The following is a 20,573-nucleotide window of genomic DNA, read 5'->3' on the forward strand; positions in this document are numbered from 1 at the left end:
ATCAGGTTAACAGATATATGGTATATTATATATATGCTTTCAGAGACAAAATGCACATACTAACTAGCCAAGTTAGAAGAATTGACAGCAAAGAGGAAAAGAATGAGAATCATGTAAATGATGAGTACTGCTGCAATGTATCATTTAGTTCTTAGCTAAGGACCAATGGGAGACAAAATATCACATTTTTCTCATGTACAGAAAACTGTAGAACAAAAAAAACCCCAAAACATAAATTCCTAAAACTCCCATCAACAAAATGCCCTCCAAGGTCTTTCTTCTTTTTTCCAGTGAAGAAGGAACATAGCCTCCTGAGTGTAACAAGTTACAGCAACAGTATATAAGAAAGAAGGGAGAAATAAAGAAAAGGTTCATTACATAATAGTAAGGCTTCTATTTATGTTACAGACAGCATTCAAGCTTATATTACAAACCTCTATCCCATAGATTAAAATCACAAATTACCTTTCAGCTCTCTACAATATGATGTATTTATTCACAGCTTTTCATTCTATTTACCTACAGTAACAGATCTGGTTCAGTATTCTTTACTCACGCGGGACTCTCATTTCAAAACAATCTCTGCAGCAATTTCTATTTCATATATATGGGCATTCAGGTGCACTCGTCTGCTTCCTACATCCTTCTGGAAATTAACCTGTTGGACCACCCAGAGATGTGCATTAGAAAACTGTGTTTTTCCCTTTTTCCCTTTAGAACTGATACAAAAATCTTTCTCTGAACAGCAAGGCAAATGATTATTATACATAATGAAAAATAGAAAAAACTCATCAAAATACTTTAGATTAAAAGTTTGCTAACTCCATATATATACATTTAGCTAACTCTACTACAGAAGAACGCATTTCTCTTTAACTCTCCCATCCTTACTTTGGGTTATAGAAAATGAAAAGTATAGCCACCCTTAATGCACCCTTCACATCCTTCAGGAAAGCAGACAGCAGTTTTAATGAACAAAGTAGAAAACTGGACATTAGAAACTACTACACATGAAGCACTTTTCTAGGAAACTCATTTGTAGTTGAGTTTTGCATAAACTACTTGCAAAGTACTTACTGATTTTGACCTCTCAGACATTCTGCTTTCAGCTTGACACCCCATTGCCCTAAGCACCTGCAATTCTCACTGCAGCAATACTACAGGATGGATTTATCCTCATGTCTTCATCACAATAAAGGGTGCTGTCAATTAGGCTCTAAGGTTGACCACTTCTGACAAAAACGGGTAATGATTAGGTCCTCTGTTTTGATTACCTTTTTAGCAATTTGCTAAACAAGGTAGGGGAAAAAAAGAAAACACACACATATAAGTTAGGTTGTATAGTTCTCTGAAGATCTGGGGTTTTTTTGTTTGGGCTTTTGGGGGGGAGGGGCAAAAGGCACAACTTGTCTTTGACTTTCTTAATATTAGCATGCTCCAGGCCATTTTTAGGAAAAATGTTCATACCATCTTCTAGACCAGTAATTTTCAACATACCATCCATAAAATATCAGAAGGTAATCTTTAAAGTGAAAGGGAAGGAGAAGTGAGAGATGCAAAATGTATTTTCATATATTACATTCCCTGGCATATAAACATGTGTGTGTATATATATATATGTGTGTGTATATATATGTGTGTGTGTATGTATGTGTATACACACACACACACACACATATATATACATACACACATACATACATATGTACACACACACACACACACACATATATACATATGCCCTGGCATACAGCATTCAAAAACGTAACAAGAGAGAACTATAACCCAAACAGATTATAGTGGGCTTCAAGCAAAAATGTTGAGAAGCACTCTTTAAGCCCAAAGGCAGAGATCATATTTGACAATGCAGTCATATAATACATTATACACATCATGAGCTGCACTTAGGAAGAATAGTCAAGGATCTGTATTGAGCTCCTTAGGGCCAGAAGCTCTGACAAATGAGAAGACTGGTCTCTTGAGATATTACACTAACACTTAACTTTAGATGTTACTTAATTTTAATGGTCAGCATCTTAAAAAAATAGTAACTTCAAAGCTAAGGTAATATTTTGTTGTGATATTAGCTTTTTTGTACAAAATGGAACTAAAACTATTTTAAAATAAAGAAATGGAAACAAAGGAGTTCCTTCAGTTTCAGCCTAAGATGTGACATTATTATGGCACTTTAAGGCTAAGGGAAACAGGAAATTGGACTACTAATTACAACCCATCAAAAAAGAAAGAATGCTGTCCAGTTTTATTCACCTAACTCCTTTCAAGCATAAAAACTTTACAAGTGATACCATATACTTAAGTAGAGAGAATTGTATAAAAGTATAGCTATTTTTCCAAGTGATATTTACAGTGCAAATCACCTATGACACCACTAAAAAGTCTGGACTCAATCTAGGAGCAGCATTTTACAGGACTGTGGCCTGAAGTGCTTGACATTTAATAGTTACCTGCAAAACCACGGATGTTGTATTTTTAAGCTATGGGATTTTTAAATCATCATGGATTGTTCAGCTCACATGCTTAATCTGACATCTGAAATGATTACCTCTGTTTAATGTTTAATATTATTTTTCTTTTACTATTTTCCACTGTAGAAGTTAAACCCAGAAGACAATAGAGGCATATTTAGCAAAACTTTTTCAAGAACTATTGGAACATACTTCAAGTAGTAGCTGGGCTACTGGTATTGCTGCTTTATCTTACTCTAGGACAACTAAGAGACTTTGACCCTGAGGACCAAACAAGCCAGAGCAGGTTGTGAAGTAAAGTTTCATCTGTGTAGTGATACAGAGGCTTTATATAAAATTCCCCCAGGACAAATTACATCTCAGTTCAGGTATGCAGGTAGTCCATTTAATTAACAGAATAAGCTTGAGGTAAGAAACAGTCACAAGAAACTGAAAAAAAAGAAGCAAAAAAGCTCCTTTTAGAAAGCAACTTTGGACATGAGGTTTTAGCTCATGGCTAACAAGCTGTATGAAGGAGGGATACTTGCTTTCTCACAGTTCTGCCATTGTTTGTATTTTAGTTAAAATGATTAAGAGACAGGATTTTTAGAGAATCTACTTAAGAGACATTACTAGAGAGAGCATATGGATGATCAATGTAATTTGGCTGTAATGATTTAGTGGCAGAAATTAGGATGTTCAATACTACAACCCACATACAGGCCTGCTGCAAAAAGATTTCAAAGATTAGTTAAATTCATTCTACCATAAAATCATTTCAATCTAGGGCAATCATTTTAGGAGTACAGTTTTTCCACATGACAAAAGACTCTGTGGCTGCATTCATGCCACTTCCTATGGCACTACTATTAATTTATTATGACTTTCGAATTCAAGAAAACAATGAGAGATTCAGACACCCATATTTTCCAGACCTGTCCTTTCCTAGCTTAAAAACAGTCCACGGAAAGAACCAGAGGCTATAGGCAGACTAGCTTCTATTCTTACATGTTCATATATCTCAGATCATTGCTATATGCTTAATACTTGCTATAGATTTCTGCTACCATGATCACTTAACTTTCTAAATTGAACAGCTTCATAAACTTTAAAAAAAAAAAAAAAAAGGAAGATGAGGATGCTTACTAGCGTTCTATATGTTAGGTTTCTTGAGGTCCCCAGGTGAAAGACATTAACAAAATAAGCAATCACTGTCAACACTGGAAATCTCAAATCATTATTATGGATATTTGTTGGCACTGCTTAGGCTCTGGTTTCATAAACATTTCACCACGGAAGCAGCAGAGTTCAACCCTCACTAAGACCACACGGAAGTATGGAACTAGGGAGGCATATGAGAATTCCTAGGTGTATTCTTTCACTAGTAAAATATAAGATTATCCTTTCACCAACCTGTCCTAGAAAAACCTTTCTTCCTCTCAATGCTTCAACACTAATGTTTACAATGCATACACCAAAGAAAAATCCGTTAGTGCAAATATTCACTTATGTTTATGTGTTCTTGTTTTTATCTATTCATACTGTAAAATAAACAAATAAATCTTTTTCTTATATATTTGCTGTTGTTCTTTAGTTGGAACTGGAGATTTACTTCACAATAAAGGAACAGTATATCACCTTAATAGGGGTCTTTCCAGCGGAGTTTGCTTTCCAGGTCATTCCAATCACAGAGTGATATCAATCTGACATTAACAGGAAGACACTACTAACAATCTTAAGCATGAGACAGAGAAACCCCTGCTGTCTACCAGTGAAGGGAATTGAGTTGGAAACCTTTAGAAAAAGCAGCAGGCCATGAAATGCCAAATAAAATTTCTTTTTCCATCCAGACATAAAGGAAAAGAGTACTGGACTTTAACAAATAGGACTTGACAAAAAAGAGAGAAAATAGAAGTGGACATTTTTCAGTATTTGTTGCTTTGCTGAATGGAAGAATGTGAAGAAAAAAAGGTTGTTACATCTTTGTTGAGAAAAAAACATTACACATGCACATTTTTAGCAAACTTCTGAAGCCAACGTCTTTAACAGAAATACCACAGAATTTGATTTGGAATTACCAAGAGATAGTAATAGCTAAAAGGACAAAACAACGGTCCAATTTCCACTATGTTTTTATAAAATTATTGTTATATACACACTTGAATGCAGTACTTCCTGATTTGATTATCAACACTTTCCTTTTATTGATAGAAGAACACCAAAACCCACTGAAATACAAAGATTCAGTTCTTGTAAAACTGGATAATAATTTGGATTATTTAGGACATGCTAACAGAGAATAAGTTCATTCTCATAATAGGAGGTTTTTTACTTTAATGTCCGTAATAAAATTACACTTTTATGTATAATTTACATGATTTTTATGCATATGTGTGGGGACATATACTCACACACCCCTTTACATATATAAGAGGTACTAGCATTATCAAATGAGTTTTGATTATTTTGTTATTTCCTTGTGATTATCTACAATTTTGACTAAAAAACCCTTATCTTCAATATGCATGTTTTTCAATTATCACATGAGGTAAAATTCATTAGCTGGGTAATTCATCTCTCCTACAATACCTCACAAGCAATTATTACCTGTCATGAGAATGATATTACATAAACTTCAAAACTTCCTCTGCATGAGAAAGCACTTGCTTGTTCCATGAGACTACTCAAGATTTCAACATTTTCTCCAAGCCTAAATAGGAACACAGTTCAAGATCCTGGACATATTGATGAGTAACTAGTTCTGGAAAAAAAGTCTACTGTTTACCTGGATAATTTCAAAGTATCTCTTTAAAAACATTTTTAATCTTTAGTTTACATCTTAACTGGTTAAATTTTGAAGAAAAAAGTAATTTTAAATCAAAATAATTTCATTTTCAGAAGCTGACATTTTTCTTTCTGTCCTGGAAAACTCTTAACCAAACAACAAGATTTTCTCATATGTACTCTACCACTAATTTTGCAATACCCTAATTAAATTCCATGAATTTAGACAACAAACAATACTTATTAGGATAAATAATGTCTTTCATTTTTACCCTACATTGAGATGTTAAAAACCACTTTTTTGCTGGCTCATGTGAAGTTTGAGCACAATCAACTAATCTCTGCTCCCATTAATTTTCAGAAAATGGCATTGCAAATAGTTTCACAACTTTTATTCATCATTCTCTTATTCAATAATATATCTTAATGGTTGCATTTATGGACTTTCTTAGTGACTTTCTAATTAAAGAACACATTAATATTTTCTTCAGATTTACATGGCAAGTATTTTGGTTCCACCAATCTGTTCAAGAAACTTCTACTACTGTAGGCTCAGACAAAAAGAGTTTCACTGAAGTCATGAGGATAACAAGGTTATAGCACATTTACTTCTAAGACTGGGACACCAGGACTCCATGCTATGTTTCTGAGTTTGGCATATCTACATAATAATGAAACTGACCATGCCTATTTATAGATAACAAAATCTGTCAACTGTCAGAATAAAAGGACACTTTGTAGGGACTTTGCATCTAGTCTGCATCTGGCATGCCCAGTGACCCCAAACTTCCTACCAGTGTAATTCTAACAGTTTCTAGTGAGCATATTCTCACTTTGAGCAGTTTCAGGCAAAATTTACCAGTGAGACTGTTTTCATATGATTGGCAGTGTATGAAGTGAACCTACTCTGACCCTACCTGTCAATCCTCTATTCCTAATCCTTTCTTCTGTATTCTTCTTTCTCAAGGCCCTACTTACATACCCAAAGCCATGAATGGGACACAGTGCACTAGACACTATCTCACTATTCCTCAGATATCATCTACAGACCAGGTATCTCCATACAAAAATCTTTGAAAATCAAAGATCAACTGATCCATCTTCTACTCTATTCATATCAACTTCAGAAAAGTGCTTTTCAAAATTCTGAGTAGGATAGCATAGGATAGGATGCTATCAGTCGTCAAAGATACAGTGAAGTATCTGCAAGTATTTAGGGGCAACATCAATTTAATCTACTATTGTGTTTTCAAAGGCTATTCTACAGCCACCCTCCATCCTCAAATGAATGCTAAATGGGTGACAGAATTGCCTCAGTCGATGCTTCTGAAGTTGTCACTTCGAATGCCTGAAAGGCTGATTCCTTCATTTCCTTTGCTGCTGGTGCCAACAGATACTTGAAAATGAAGAGACAAGGGCACACTCCTGATCTTCAAATGTCAAGAAGAAAATAGTCAATTCAGTCCCCCTCACAAACAACATGACTGTTGAAAAAGAATATTAAATGCTGCCTCCTGCTATCTTACCCTAAACCTTGAAAGGAGTTCTCCAGACAAGATAAGAAAAAAAAACCAACCCACCATATGCAAAAGTTGAAGTTAAATCTACTTTTTACTAACAGCAGTTGGATATTGAGTTAAACAGAGGGATTCTCCCTCCTCTACTTTGTTCAAGAAGAAGCTGAATAAGAATGATGCTTACACTTATCCAAGTCCCTCTGGTACCTAGTGAGTCCAACAAAGATCCCACCAGAACTAATGGAAAAATTCCTACAAAATCTGACAAATTGTTCTATGTCATTATAAAAAGAAAAGTAATTCTTATGAAGGTATTAAAGTACAATTGCCACTAAGTTTTCAGGCAATATATTTTTCAGTTCATGTCTCCCTGAGAAGAACAATAATTTATGGAGACAGTACTTCCTGATCTTTTAAAACTAGTTATATATTACTTTTTTGTCCAACCAGTCTATTTTCACATTATTTCAGTGACATGTCCCTTGCTCTTCCCTTGGTATTATATCTTGTGTAGGGAACATCCAAACAGATTTTAGAAGAATAAAATGCCAATGAATATTGTGTAATGTGGTTAATCATAAACAGTTCTACTTTTTTATTTAAATTCATTAAAATTAAAAACCTTATTTGTGAAAATAAAGCTATGCTCAAACATTAATGTACAAATGTGGTAGGAGAAATAGTAGCAACACTTAGCAAATGAATCAAAAAAATTTACTCTTCTACATGTTCTTAATGTCTTCAAAACTATTTTTAGGATCAGGTCTTTTCATATTATTATTCCCTTTACTGATGATCTGGAGTGTGTTTGGTTTTGGCCTATAGCCTGAAAGGCAACGTGACAAGGTATAACTACTTAGGGGACATCAGTCACAACACTGAAATCAGATGCTGGCCAAAAGGGACATGAAAAAGAGAACATATTATGCTTTTGAAATGTTGGCTATATTTTGTTTTGTGCCTGTGGTATAAAGCCCTTTCCCTATCTTTTTAAAATTCACCAGCTGTTAGGCAATTCTGCAATAAGTAAACAATTCCATGGTGAATTAGGCAATCACATCCCTTTTGTGGAAAACTCTGAGTCTTTAGAGGCATACATCTGCAGAGCTGCATAATATTGATGTTTCATTTTCACGTTGAAACACTTTGTTTTCAGCTCTGCAGCCTCAACTGTACTAAAGATTAAGTAATGTAATGTAAATATCTGTCAATGCTAAAGAATCTCTATTGTCCTGTTAGTAAGCCAAAGCCATCCACAACATGACATACTATCGGAAAAAGGAAACCAAAGGGGCACTCTGGGAATTAAGTCTTCACCTTTTTGTTTTGCTTACTGAAAGTACAGCATGTCCTGCAGACCCTGCATATTATGTCCAGAGGTTTTTGTTTTGACAGGTAGTGGTATCATATCACTTTTCATTACAAAATGTATGGTGACAAACAGATCATGAGAACAGAATTCAGAGCACAGTCATTACTGAACTCAAACATGATGGGGTGAATCATCTACTCACCCCTACTCCCAAGCTTTTAGTGCAGGATTCAGGATTGAGTGCTTATTTTCTACAGACTTATGATCCCTTTCAAGATGCCCTCAGGGAGAGAAATTATTTCCCCAAGGCTGTGTTCGTATTCTCCTAAAAAACAAGAATCCTTGTCAAGTCAACAGAAATCAGTCAAGAGAGCTTCTGGTCTGACAGCAAATAGAATATTTTGAATAAACATTGAACAAAAAAGCCCTTACCAGTTTAACCCTTGCATGAAGGACTTTTCAAAGTGCTCCATTATGCCAGCTCTGCTACCACTGAAGTCAGCAATTATAATTAGCAGAGTTAGGCCAACACTTGGTACTTCTGAAAAGTGTCTTAGAGCACTGTGATATTCAGACAATAGTCTACAAATTTGAAACTGAAACTTTTATTTGATTTAAGATGCATGTGATTGCACTAATGTGTGGGCTCCAAAGGGCCCCACCACTCCTAGCTGCTGTACTAACACTACATCGCAGCCAGTGCTCTGTCATATAACATGACAGATGTAGTACACACACTGCTCCCAGGGGTCTGTATCTGCCTGCCTCTATATAAAGCTGCCTCTTTGGGGACTGAATATTTTTCCAAATGAAGGAAAGATGAGGGCGCTGGAAAGAGTCAGGCTTGACAACGAAAAATGTCAAAAGAAGGTTGTAAGATCTATGATACTTGCCTAGATGAGCACAGATGATCATGTGCTATACATGGAATTACCCCAGGGATCACTGGTAGGGAAAGCTGCCAGCAAAGAAAGTGGAGGATTGAAGGAAGAGGTAATTGAAATGAGAAACCAAGAGCGAGATGAAGACTGCATGTTTGCTATAACTAAATGCAAGAAGATGCTTGCTTTCATAGGATGTTTTGGATAAATGGACACATAAAAATCACTCCTAACACAATTAATTACATTATAAGTGAACTCTAATCAGAAATAGTTAATTACATATTTAGCTAAAGGAAAAAAATTGTCTTGAGTTATCCCTTTTGAGAGCTTCACTCCCACAGGAATGGAAATGCTTTAGAGATGGTCTGAGATGTTTATGTGGATATATTCACCTACAGTTTATCACAGTTTCACATTGGCACATGCTGTTTCAAGTCCCTGACCACAGAAAATCCAAGAGAGGAAAGCCTGTGAAAGTGGTCCTCTTCCCCTTCAACACACACACATAAGACAGGGGCTATAAACACCCTCGAACAGTTCCCAGATTAATAGGCTCTGCCCGCAAGAAATGGGGCCAGGGTAAGGCCTGTCCAGACTGATAAGTTCCCATGCAGAACCCAGTCCACTGTTAAAGTTGCCCTTTCCAGCAGAATATAACTTTTATATAATATAAATTTACCACCGTCTATCTCATCTTTCACTAATCTCAGCTACAGACTTGCCCATTAAAGTGAAAAAACGAATATGCTATAATAAGAAAATAGATGTGTATAATGACAAGCTAAAACAAGACAACACAAATCATGAATAATACCAAACCCCTTTTGTTCCATAAATGTAATGAATATTATGCATAAATAAGTCATTAATATATATAAAACTAATACAGAAAACACCTATGGCTATTGCATTGCAAATAATGCTTTCTTTTTGCAACAGTGTTGAACACTGCTGTGTTTTTTTTCAATATTTGGTATTGATAGAAATGTATCTTTTATACAAAGCACTATTGTGTAGAGTTGCATAGTACATTAGCAAGTTAAATATACTATACTCATTTTTCAGCTCAGTCTTAAGGACTATGTATTATACAGTATTGTGTTGCAAAGGTACAGCAATACATTAATAATCACATACTTGAGCCCACAACATCATATCATGAGACATGAAGGATGCCTTACCAACCTCTCTGAAGTTTCATAGAAATTATTAAAAATTATTTATTACTAAAAATTAATTATTAAAATTAACAACATTTATATTTGACTATTTCTTTTCTACAAGGTAATAATGAGCTTTTCTTGGTTAATAAAGAAAGACCATTGCCTTGCCATTCTTCACCCCATGAAAATCCTTTTTTATAAAATAAACTTTATATTTAAAAACTCACAATTCATTTCTGTTGATCTGACCACACATCTAGTCATATGTCTTTTGGAAAGAGCTCTGAATAACAGAAGCTGCATTAGCTATGCAGCTAAAGTAGTGATAGATAGACAGCACCCCATTTGTCTAATTGCTGTCATTCTGTGCCACACAGTTACTTGTGTTATTTTGTTTCTTATCTAGAAATCTTGAAGATGCACAGAACACTCTTCATTACATCATATCAATCAAATTTATTATGGAAGGGATTTAAAGTTACCATAAACACCATCTACAACTGTCTTTGGTATTTCGAATATTAATTCAGTTCAAACAATTCAATCAGTAATGCAAAGAAGTAGCAGCTTTTGATGAGAGACATGTTTTTGATAACTGTTTAAAATTTGTTTGAGAAGTTTTAAATCTTTGGTAACTACTTTTCATACTTTGATGCAATAGATGAGTAAGATTAAATAGCAATGAATGGAAAATTAGAAATTTTGAACATTGTCTTTTTGATAGGCCTGTGCAGTGACAGTTATCATGGAAGTAAAAGAGCAAAAGACAAAAAGGGTACTGGGAGAATATATAATACACAGTGAGACAGCATTCTAAATTTAGGATTATAGACATCCTCGAATCCCTAAGAATAACTATGTGGCGAATAAAGAAATATCAAGAAAAGTGTAGTTCTATTTATACAACAAAACAAACACTGGCCAAAAATACAAGGAGATTACCATGAGGGACAGAAATGCTAGAAGCATAAATTTGACAGAGTAGATGAAGCTGCTGGTCCATCAAGTCTGTGCCCAGCCTTTGGCCGTGCCCATTGCACAATAGTTCAGAAGCAAACCTCTCACAATGTGTCTACAGTAAGCAATGCCATATATTATGGAAAGCATTCCTTTCAGTCCCTGTGGCAATCATCTTACTCCCTGAAGCGTGAGATTAGATTACCCTCATTTTGGCATACCTATATACAGACACTATTCCTTGCCACGCAATTATTAGTTAAAAAATATCCAACTACAGCTGCTGACTCTTATCTTCCATGCTTTGACAAGAATTTTGGAAGAGCAGCTTTTTTACCCTTAATGAATTTGCGTGCATTTTTGTAATCTTAGAGAAAGAGAATACATATCCTGGAGATGGAGAGATTTTTGCATGTGCTTATGCAAAGAAAACATTAGAAAAGAAAATAAAGATTTCAAGCAATTATGAAAAATAACATAGCTTTTCTTACAGATACAAAACTACGACTAAGTCTTGTTAGGATCTTGTGGACCTAAATGAACCAAACAGAACACACATATGTGACTTAAATGGCCAGAAACATCACTGCAAGTTTTGAGTCAAATTCTGTTATTACCCCCAGCATAGCCTATTAATGGTAGCAGGGTGAAACAGCAGCCACAGATGAAGAAGCCACTAAGATACAGTGTTCTTTATAGTACTAATTATCTTTGTTGTATATTCAAAGTAGTGTTTTTTCTTTCATTAGTATTGTTTATGAACTTTAGTTCAAACAGTAACCACTCCTGCATGCTGGAGACTCAGAGGTAGGAGCCAACACAAACATCAAGGAACAATGGTATCATCATAAGGTTTTCTACAGTTCTGTTCTGCTCAATTGGGCTATTTCTCTACTTTCTTAAATCTGTGCTTATCACAGTCTCCTCATTTCAGCTTCACTCCATTCACCTCTTTCCCTCTCACTTCTCTCTTGCTCTATCTTATCAAAGTCCCATGCTTCTTTGTATGCCTCATTTTTCTCGTCTTGCTTCTTAGAACACTGGTTTAAATATATTCCACCCCAAAATATAGTGAAAATCTAATTCATTTGAAAAAGTAACATACTGTTCACTTAGTATGTATTTTATACCCCTTTTCCACTATACTCAGTAGCAGGGACTATTTTGTACAATACAACAGGGCTTTGTTCTCACTTGCTCCTGAAGTGCCACCAGAGTATAAATAAATACATTAGCAATTTTCTGTATTTATTTTTGGCAGGCAGCTTGAGAGACAAATTATCTACCTCCAAACACAGATATAAACAAGCATAAACCATGCAAATGTTTTCCTCCTCCCTGTCAGTGTATTTCAATGTCTTCTGGAACATGTTGTACTTTTTTACCTTTTGAGTGATGCAAACCAACTTTTAGAGGAAAGCAGCCCTAAAAGGTGCTACTCTCCTCTCAAACAAACTTTTGTTTTATTATATGAGGCAAGTATAGGTTATCTTCCAATTGATACTTAAGATAACATGCGATTAAGACATTCATACATAATAAAGCACTCTAGTGGTGAGGCCTTAAAATTAGCCAATGGATCTTGTGTAAAATCTGTATTTTACTTATTTTTGCTTAAAAATATTGCTGTTAACGATTTTTCAAAAGTCTTTATCAAAAGCCGTGATTTTCAAATAATTAGATTCACCCATTTTCCCCTCCCCAAAGCATGCCAGAGTAGTTCCAAGACTGAGTTCCAAGGTGATGACAAGTGCACTAAGGTCCTGTCCCTTGCACTGAGAAATAATAGTGTGGGAGCAGGTTAAGACCCTAGAGCATAAGGCCAATATAAGAAAGAAAACCCTGTGTTTCTTATTAGTCATTAGTTTCTTATTAGCATTATTAGAGGAGCCACTCCATTCTGATGTATTTACATTCACAAAACCACAGATACCTCAAGAGCAGTAAGATTTACCCTATTCTATTATTCAGTCCTTTTCTGATTATTAAAACAAAACCCTACCTCTTTAAAATAGTGGAGCAGGCTCATATTTATCCACATCTCTCCATATATACATATTTTTAACTATTTCTGCAGTACCTTGCACGACGGAGCACAATCTCTGCTCAAACCTGTCAACCACTGTTACACAGTGACAATGCAAAAACAACATAAAAATGCTGCCTTGATGTCACATTAATATCTTTTGAACCATTCTTGTAAAAGAAAAAGTATGAAACAACAAATTTCTTCTTCTATTTTGCCTGGTTTAAACTTCCTTCTTTTCTTTGTATTACAATTTTTTTGCACCTTTGAGCCTTCTAAGTACAGTAGGTGCTAAGCATTATTATTCCAAAGCACAAACAGAGGTTTTATGGGAGCTACAGAAACAACTTCTTCATCTGACTTTAATTTAGATACTAGAATTACTGATAACTTCAGTTCTCATTCTTTTGCAAGCTGTATCGTCTATAATCCTATATGTTTCCTTGAGACTGAAATTTCTTCTTCAAGAGATCAGTTACATGGGCTTAGAGAAACAGTGGAAATATCAGCACTGTGAAGTTGCTGAAATGTCAGGAGAAACCCTCTATGCTGAAGTTGTTTTTTTTTTCAGCTGACAGTTGCCAGGGTGATATAACAAATACACTTCCCAATTACACATATTGACATTTTCTCTCATTCATGAAGGCTCTGACGTAGACTGTGATCTTACCACCACTGAAATACTACCTAACCAACTTCAAACGTGTAACATGACAGATCAAACTCAAACCTCCATCTTACAAAAAGACTGTTCTGTAAATCAAGTATTGCATAGTCTCTACTTTTAAAGAACTTACAGTTTATAAAATCTCCCAGAACTTAGGCAATGTCTCTCTATTATTCTATACACTTTTCTGATAATATTCTCATTGGCCCCATGTCTAGAACAGGAGCTTTGGACTGAAAATTCGCCTGCAGCTGCAGTTCAGGACTCCAACTAGAAGAGCTGACCATATAGTTTAGACTTTGGCCATGTAGATCCATTCATATTTTAAAACATTTCTGCAGTTTATCAATCTTACTAAGAAACCATACAGTGAATTACTGTGACTGTAATATTTACTGCTGCCATTATCACAGAAGTATTCTTCCATTTCCAGTTTCATCCACATCTCAGGTCTTAATGAAAACTGGCAGAAGAAATGGGTAAAAAGGAAACAGAAGAAAGTATAAGCAGGTAGAGATGCTTTGGAACAAGGAATTTTTGCCTTTCTACATTTTATTCTTTATCCTACTCTGGTAGCAAACAAATATTGATAACACTCCGCTGAACTGCTCTTAGAATGAATAACCACTAACCCTTTCAAAACCTGCCCAGATACATCAGGTAACTTCATGAGAGGAAATCACGTAGTATCATCCAAAAAGATTCTCACATTTTCATCTTAGGAAAATGGGAATCATAAAATGCAAAAACATACAGTATATCTTATCTTTGAATTTATCCTGTTACCATACGAGAAAATCTGAGAAGCAAAACAAGAAGCTGCAGCCCTGAACGTTGAACAAATGAACTTTTTGCAGAAAAAAAAAAGAAGAAAAAAATCACTTGTTTATTTCTTGCTCTTTTAAAACTCTGGACAAAGTTGCATTTTCACTGCAATATCCAATAGCTCACCTCCTAGACAGAACTAATAGAGTGACTTGACCAAAATTAGCATGTACACTAAAGTTTCTGTCACATACTGCACTGCCATCTTCCTCCTGCAGGCAATACCTACTTTTGATAGGTAATCCCAGCAAATGTGCTCCTTTTTTCAGGGTACAGAGCCAGTTCTGCTCCTTTTTACTTTGGTAGGATCAGCCCCTCAAATAAAACCTTATCTTGTCCACCCTTTCCAAAGGTAAGACAGAAATGAGGCACATTTTTGCACTTTAGCATATTTTACCAGTCAGAAATCTTGCTAGTATCTGAGACGCTGCTTTATGGAAAAATCCAATTTTTCCTGCCCAAACTAGCTTTCACAGTCATGAAGTCTGTCATAAATATTGACTTATTCGCACTTTATTAATCCATCTAAAATAAGTCTTTACTTTTTAAAGTTGCATAAATATAATTCCCATAGGTCACTAACATACACCTACAATTGGGAAGCTGTCACTAAATAAATATATCCTTACTATAACAAGACATATTTGGATGTACACACACACACACACATACACACACATATATATGTACATATATATATATATATATACAGAAATAAAGTCGGATGCAATAAACTAAAACTACAAAAAAGCTGATGGTTAGTATGTGAGTTAATGGTTAGTAAGTGATCTAATCCTTGGAAGTGCAAGGAAGAAAAAAAAAGAACATGAATAAGCTCTTATTCTTATCTTTTGTATCATATAAAACAATGAATCATGGAATTACAGTAATGACTTTGAATTCATTGAAGAATAAGGTTATAATTTTAGAAAAGTATTTTCTCTCAAGAATTCTGCAAAGCCCTATCAAACTCCAAAGATTTTCTTTCTTCTTTATTTAACAAGACTTCAGTGGTACGTTATTGAGACACGGACTTGGATTAATCCTCAAAGGAGAGAATACAAATCTGAACTGCTGGTGCAGGTAAAATAAGTATGAAAAGCTCTTTCCTACACAATTTTCTGTCCTTCCATTTCTGCCCTAAGAAAGAAATACTGTCATAACGCTCTTCTATGATATTTCTGCACTTTTGTGTCTAGTTCTATTTCTGTAAATTAGTGGAAAAATCTTACACGAATATGGCAGAATAAAAATAGAAAAGACTCAAAACTGACACAAACAACCATAAACAAGTTTTTAAAAAACCAAAGCAAGACAACAATGCATATCTTCATGTGACAATCTACATGTAAAACTGGTCACTGTACCTTCATATTCCTCTGACTGAATACTTCATATCAGAGAAAGGAGGATCAAACATAACTCATTTCCTGTCAGTTCTGTTGTTTAATTAGCCAGCATCATGTGAAGCTCATCTGTTACAGAAATAATTGAACTGGGGCCTTTGATTTCACTCTGAAGAGAGGCATCAACATGTAGGATATTCTCACAAGCTAAAGGTTTTATATACCATGAATGGAAAAACATACACTGAGAAATTCTGTGGAGAAGGACTACACAGGACTTTGGTCTCAACTTAGAAAACATAAATACACACTTAGTCTATAGTTCATGCTTCTATTTTGCAAAATATTTATAATATCTTGGTAACATATCTAAATATATGTACCTTTTAATTACCACATTCCCATTATTTTCACTGAAGACAGATGGCATATCAAAGCTTTTAAGAGAAACATTTTTCTCCCAGCCTTCCTAAATAGCCAAGGGAAAAACATATAATAAACAACTTCTGTATCTCAGGAGCAATAGATACACAGTATTGCCAAAGAATCAAAAAATCCAGCAGTAATAGTAAGACAGTAATAAGACAGAAACAATAGAAACAGATTGGTTAAAACTCGTTTTCTACAAAGGACTGTATTTAGAATCTTCTGTGTGCAGTATTTCTTCATCTTCACCCCCAGGAAGAAGACATATTTCTCTCTGATGCTTTGTCTTCTAATTTTCAAATTAGACTCTAAGCTGAAAACAGGCAATTACTAAGATGAAAATATACTGCCAATGTTTTCAGTACATTAATATGAAATAACTAAAACCAAATTACAGCACTAATATTTTGAAATCACTACCTTTACATTTGCATTAGATTACCAAATGTTACTACTTCTCAGCTTGAAAAAAGCTTAAGTTTAAAATCATTTTGTGGATACATAAAACCTACAGGCTTCCAATCAGTTTTCTAATGTGTCACCTATCTTTGTCGCCTAATGGGCCACTAATTTTTTATTCTCTCTGTGAGGAGGAGTAAGCAATGCCTTCCAAAAACATTTGCTTCCTTACCTCACATGAGGTAGAGTGACAGACTGAGACACTCTCCCCAAAGAATCTTTGTGAAACACATTAAAAATACAACAACATCCACAGAACAAAATTCAGAAGCAAATAATAAGCTGCCAATAACTAAGCAGCTTAACCAAGGAATATGTAAGTCATCAAGTCCAAAAATCTTGACACTAAATGGCAATGAAGAATATGCAGTCCCACAAAACATTAAACATGTATATTATATTTTCCTTGTACATGATCTTTTATTTATATCCATGAGACTGATCATAACCATAAGCAATCTGTGTAACCAAAGAACAAGCCATATAAGCAAAGCAATTTGGATTCTCACTGATATCATGGAAATACCTTGGTAGATCTGAGAATGTGTTAAGCGTCAGGTCCACATCTATTCAGAGTTTGGATCCAGCCAACTTTTCTTCATCTTTCAGATGACACCATTAATTTAAGTTGTGTCATTTCCAGAACAGTACATAAGCACAGTGAATGCCAAAATTTACTCATAGAGGTTCTCTCACTGAGCAGAATTATGAACCAGGAATTTTTGGAAATTGGCGCATTCCAAAGGTGGAAACAATCCTTATAGTTCTTTAGGAAGGAAGGAGAACTCTCTCCAGACTCAGCACTGTGCAGGAATATACTCTGACTGTACCAACACACTAAAAGGTTGTGTGCCTACCATCATACAGATATGAGTTCCACACATGAAATGCTGGGGAACTGGGGAGTCAGCAGTGTGTTAACACCAGCCTCTCCCGTTTTCTTCACTGACAGGGAATATTGCACGACATGTGATGTTTTCCTGTGACAGAATTTTTATTTTGAACGGAAGAAAATAAACGTTTTAGATCATACTGCTGGAGTTTCCAACAGTGTTTTATGAGTAGGAATTTTCTTTTTGTATTGACATTGACGTTCAAGATTAGTTCCATTTTTTCTTCCCAATTAACTTTTCCAAGACAATAATATATTTGAAACAAGCATAACACTTTCCCTCAGGGCATCAGAAGCTTAATCTGTCCAATTTCTTTTCAATGGATATTGAAAACAAAGCACCGTATTGTAACTCAGTGGGGTATTAAGTATTATGTGATGTAAGAAATGCAAAAAGCATTGTGAAAAACGAATTCAACATTGAGAGCCATAAAAATACTGTAACCAAAAATCTTTTAAACCACCTTGTTAGTACTTGATAGAACTGCCTGTTAGTGTTAAAAATCTGCTTGTGTTTTAAAGGAGGTTAAGACACTAAATTTACACAAAATTGAAGATCTTTCTTTTCACAATAACACACTGACTGATTAGCATTAAATCATTTGGAATATCCTAGACAATGTGAGGACTTTCCATTCACTTTATGCAGCAGTTTTGTTTATGACTCAAAATAACTTCTCTTTAACTTTGATCATTTTACAAAGATATAGTTCTTCTCAGAACTCTTATTTTTTCTGGTATCTTAAATATAAAAATCAATAGTCATCAGCATAGAATTACAAGATTACGATAAACTGTAAGACTGTAAATGACTTTTTGGATTTACTTTACTTGTAAGTCTTACCAATAAAAGTAACTGTTGAGGAAGCCTTTGATTCCGATCAACAAATCAGTAAGATTTATTTATAATTTATAATTGCAGGTCTTTATTTACAAATTCTAGAGAATTTAATCAAAAATTATAATTTTTGTGGAGTATTGCACACTATCAGTATATTCTACCAGAAAAAGAATTCTAGAGAACATTTGTTTTAGGACTTTTAATGGACAGGTTGCCATACATGGTACTTAGTAATTTCTACTATATCCCATTTATAGATATGTTGCATATGCTGGCACAGGTGTGTGTATTATATGCATATACATATATATGTACATAAAAAATAATACATCATAGGACAAAACATAACAGGATGTCTTACAAGTGAATAGGCATCTCATTCTAGTGTAGATTTCAACTTCAGTTGCATTTCTTACACAGAGCTCAGAATGGTACTTACCGATGTGTAGAGGAAACCTTCTCCATTTAGGGCTATATACAACCCAGTCTTTACACCCTGGATAGCAACAACTCGAAGTCCCACTGGTATAAGGTTGAATAATGCTGTGAAGAGAAAATGTGACCAGATATGAGCATATCATGGTTACTAAAATATTCTAAACAGTATTAATAGAAAAGGATGGCAGCTACTGGCTTCATATTTTTTTCTGATTTTAAAATTAATCTAATTCAGAACATCTTGCTACTGGTTAAGTTAGTACTTACAATTTAAGCATGGGTGTCTATCTAGCAATAATTCCTGCAATATTTCAGTATTTGGCACAACTGCTAACTAACAACCACAAAGCACAACACACTGAGCTGTAATCGTTTATGTAGCACTATGTATACAAGTATCTCAAGTAAATTGAAAAGAGTCAGAGTCCAACATTTCCTTCACCAGTGTATACTGGTCATAAGGGTAACACTTGTGAGACACTGATATCTTTCTGACTAGGCAAATAGCTTTTTATTTTTTTAAGCATCAGTGTGTTATTGGATTAATAGGCACTCTCATTAAGATTGCTTTCAAGGGGTCTGTGATTTCAAAACTGAAAAAAGTATTTGCATTTATGAATGAGAACTTTGATAAAAACAGTAGTACACAGGCTTCAGGTAACTGCAGATACTTAAGTTCTAGTTCAGAAAATCACTAAAACATGTGCTTAGCTCTAAATGTGCATAAATCCTATTGAGCTGAATTTAGAACATGTTCTAAGACTGATATTCTGAAAAAAATGCTTTTTATTTAAAAAAAAAAAGCCAATAGCAGATACCCTAGCAATGGTATCCACCTTTTTAACAACAAAAACACAGCTTTGATTACTGTTTGAAAAAATCCAGAGTGAAGAGGGGGCGACTTTACCAGCCTCATAACAGAACAACAAAAGAGGAGGTGATATAAGTACATTTTATTTTCTATGTATAAATGTTACAACAAAACAATTGTTTAATAATTGCAAAAAGAGCAAGTAGATTTAAAAATCTGTTCTCTTCAAAAATACAGTTGTGCCCTACAAGAACAGGAAGATAAATGGTATTTTTTATTCAGAGCTAGCAGCATGGACAGAAGATTAGAAGATTCTTCAGAAAAGCCTTTAGAATAGCCCCATTGCCCACTGCATTTACTGGAAATACTAGTGTTAGGCAAATGAGACAGAGACCAATTCTTCTAAAAATTATGCCAGCAAGCGCACCTGTATTAAGTTTGCTGACTCATATTAGAAAATCAGAGGCAAACCACACATCAAGCAGTCCCTGAAAAAAAGAAAGATCTGGATGCACCAGAGCTCATGCTAAGCAGCTTTTACACCGCGGATGAGTCATGGATTCACAAGTCCTTGGATGAAAACCAGAAGTGCAACCTGTGTGTTCAGCATAGGCATAGAAGATCATAGTCCCACCAAGTCAAGTCTTAGGAACACTGTAAAATCTACAGTGAGTTGCTCAAAATTTAGAGAGGGCAGTCCTAAGTGTGATCAGGTAGCATCATAGTGTATGTTTTCTGTAATTATATTGTCAGAAATAAA

General features: G+C 34.8%; 1 protein-coding gene across 1 annotated transcript in view; it reads right to left on the reverse strand.

Annotated features, from left to right (window-relative positions):
- Positions 1–20,573, reverse strand: part of FGF14 (fibroblast growth factor 14) — a 137,619-nt gene that overhangs the window by 77,987 nt on the left and 39,059 nt on the right. The window contains exon 3 of the mRNA XM_067289698.1: positions 19,004–19,107. Coding sequence (XP_067145799.1) covers positions 19,004–19,107 — 104 coding nt within the window. The remainder of the gene's footprint in view (positions 1–19,003; positions 19,108–20,573) is intronic.

This window comes from Apteryx mantelli, chromosome 1 (genome assembly GCF_036417845.1).
Source record: "Apteryx mantelli isolate bAptMan1 chromosome 1, bAptMan1.hap1, whole genome shotgun sequence".
Taxonomy (NCBI): Eukaryota; Metazoa; Chordata; class Aves; order Apterygiformes; family Apterygidae; genus Apteryx; species Apteryx mantelli.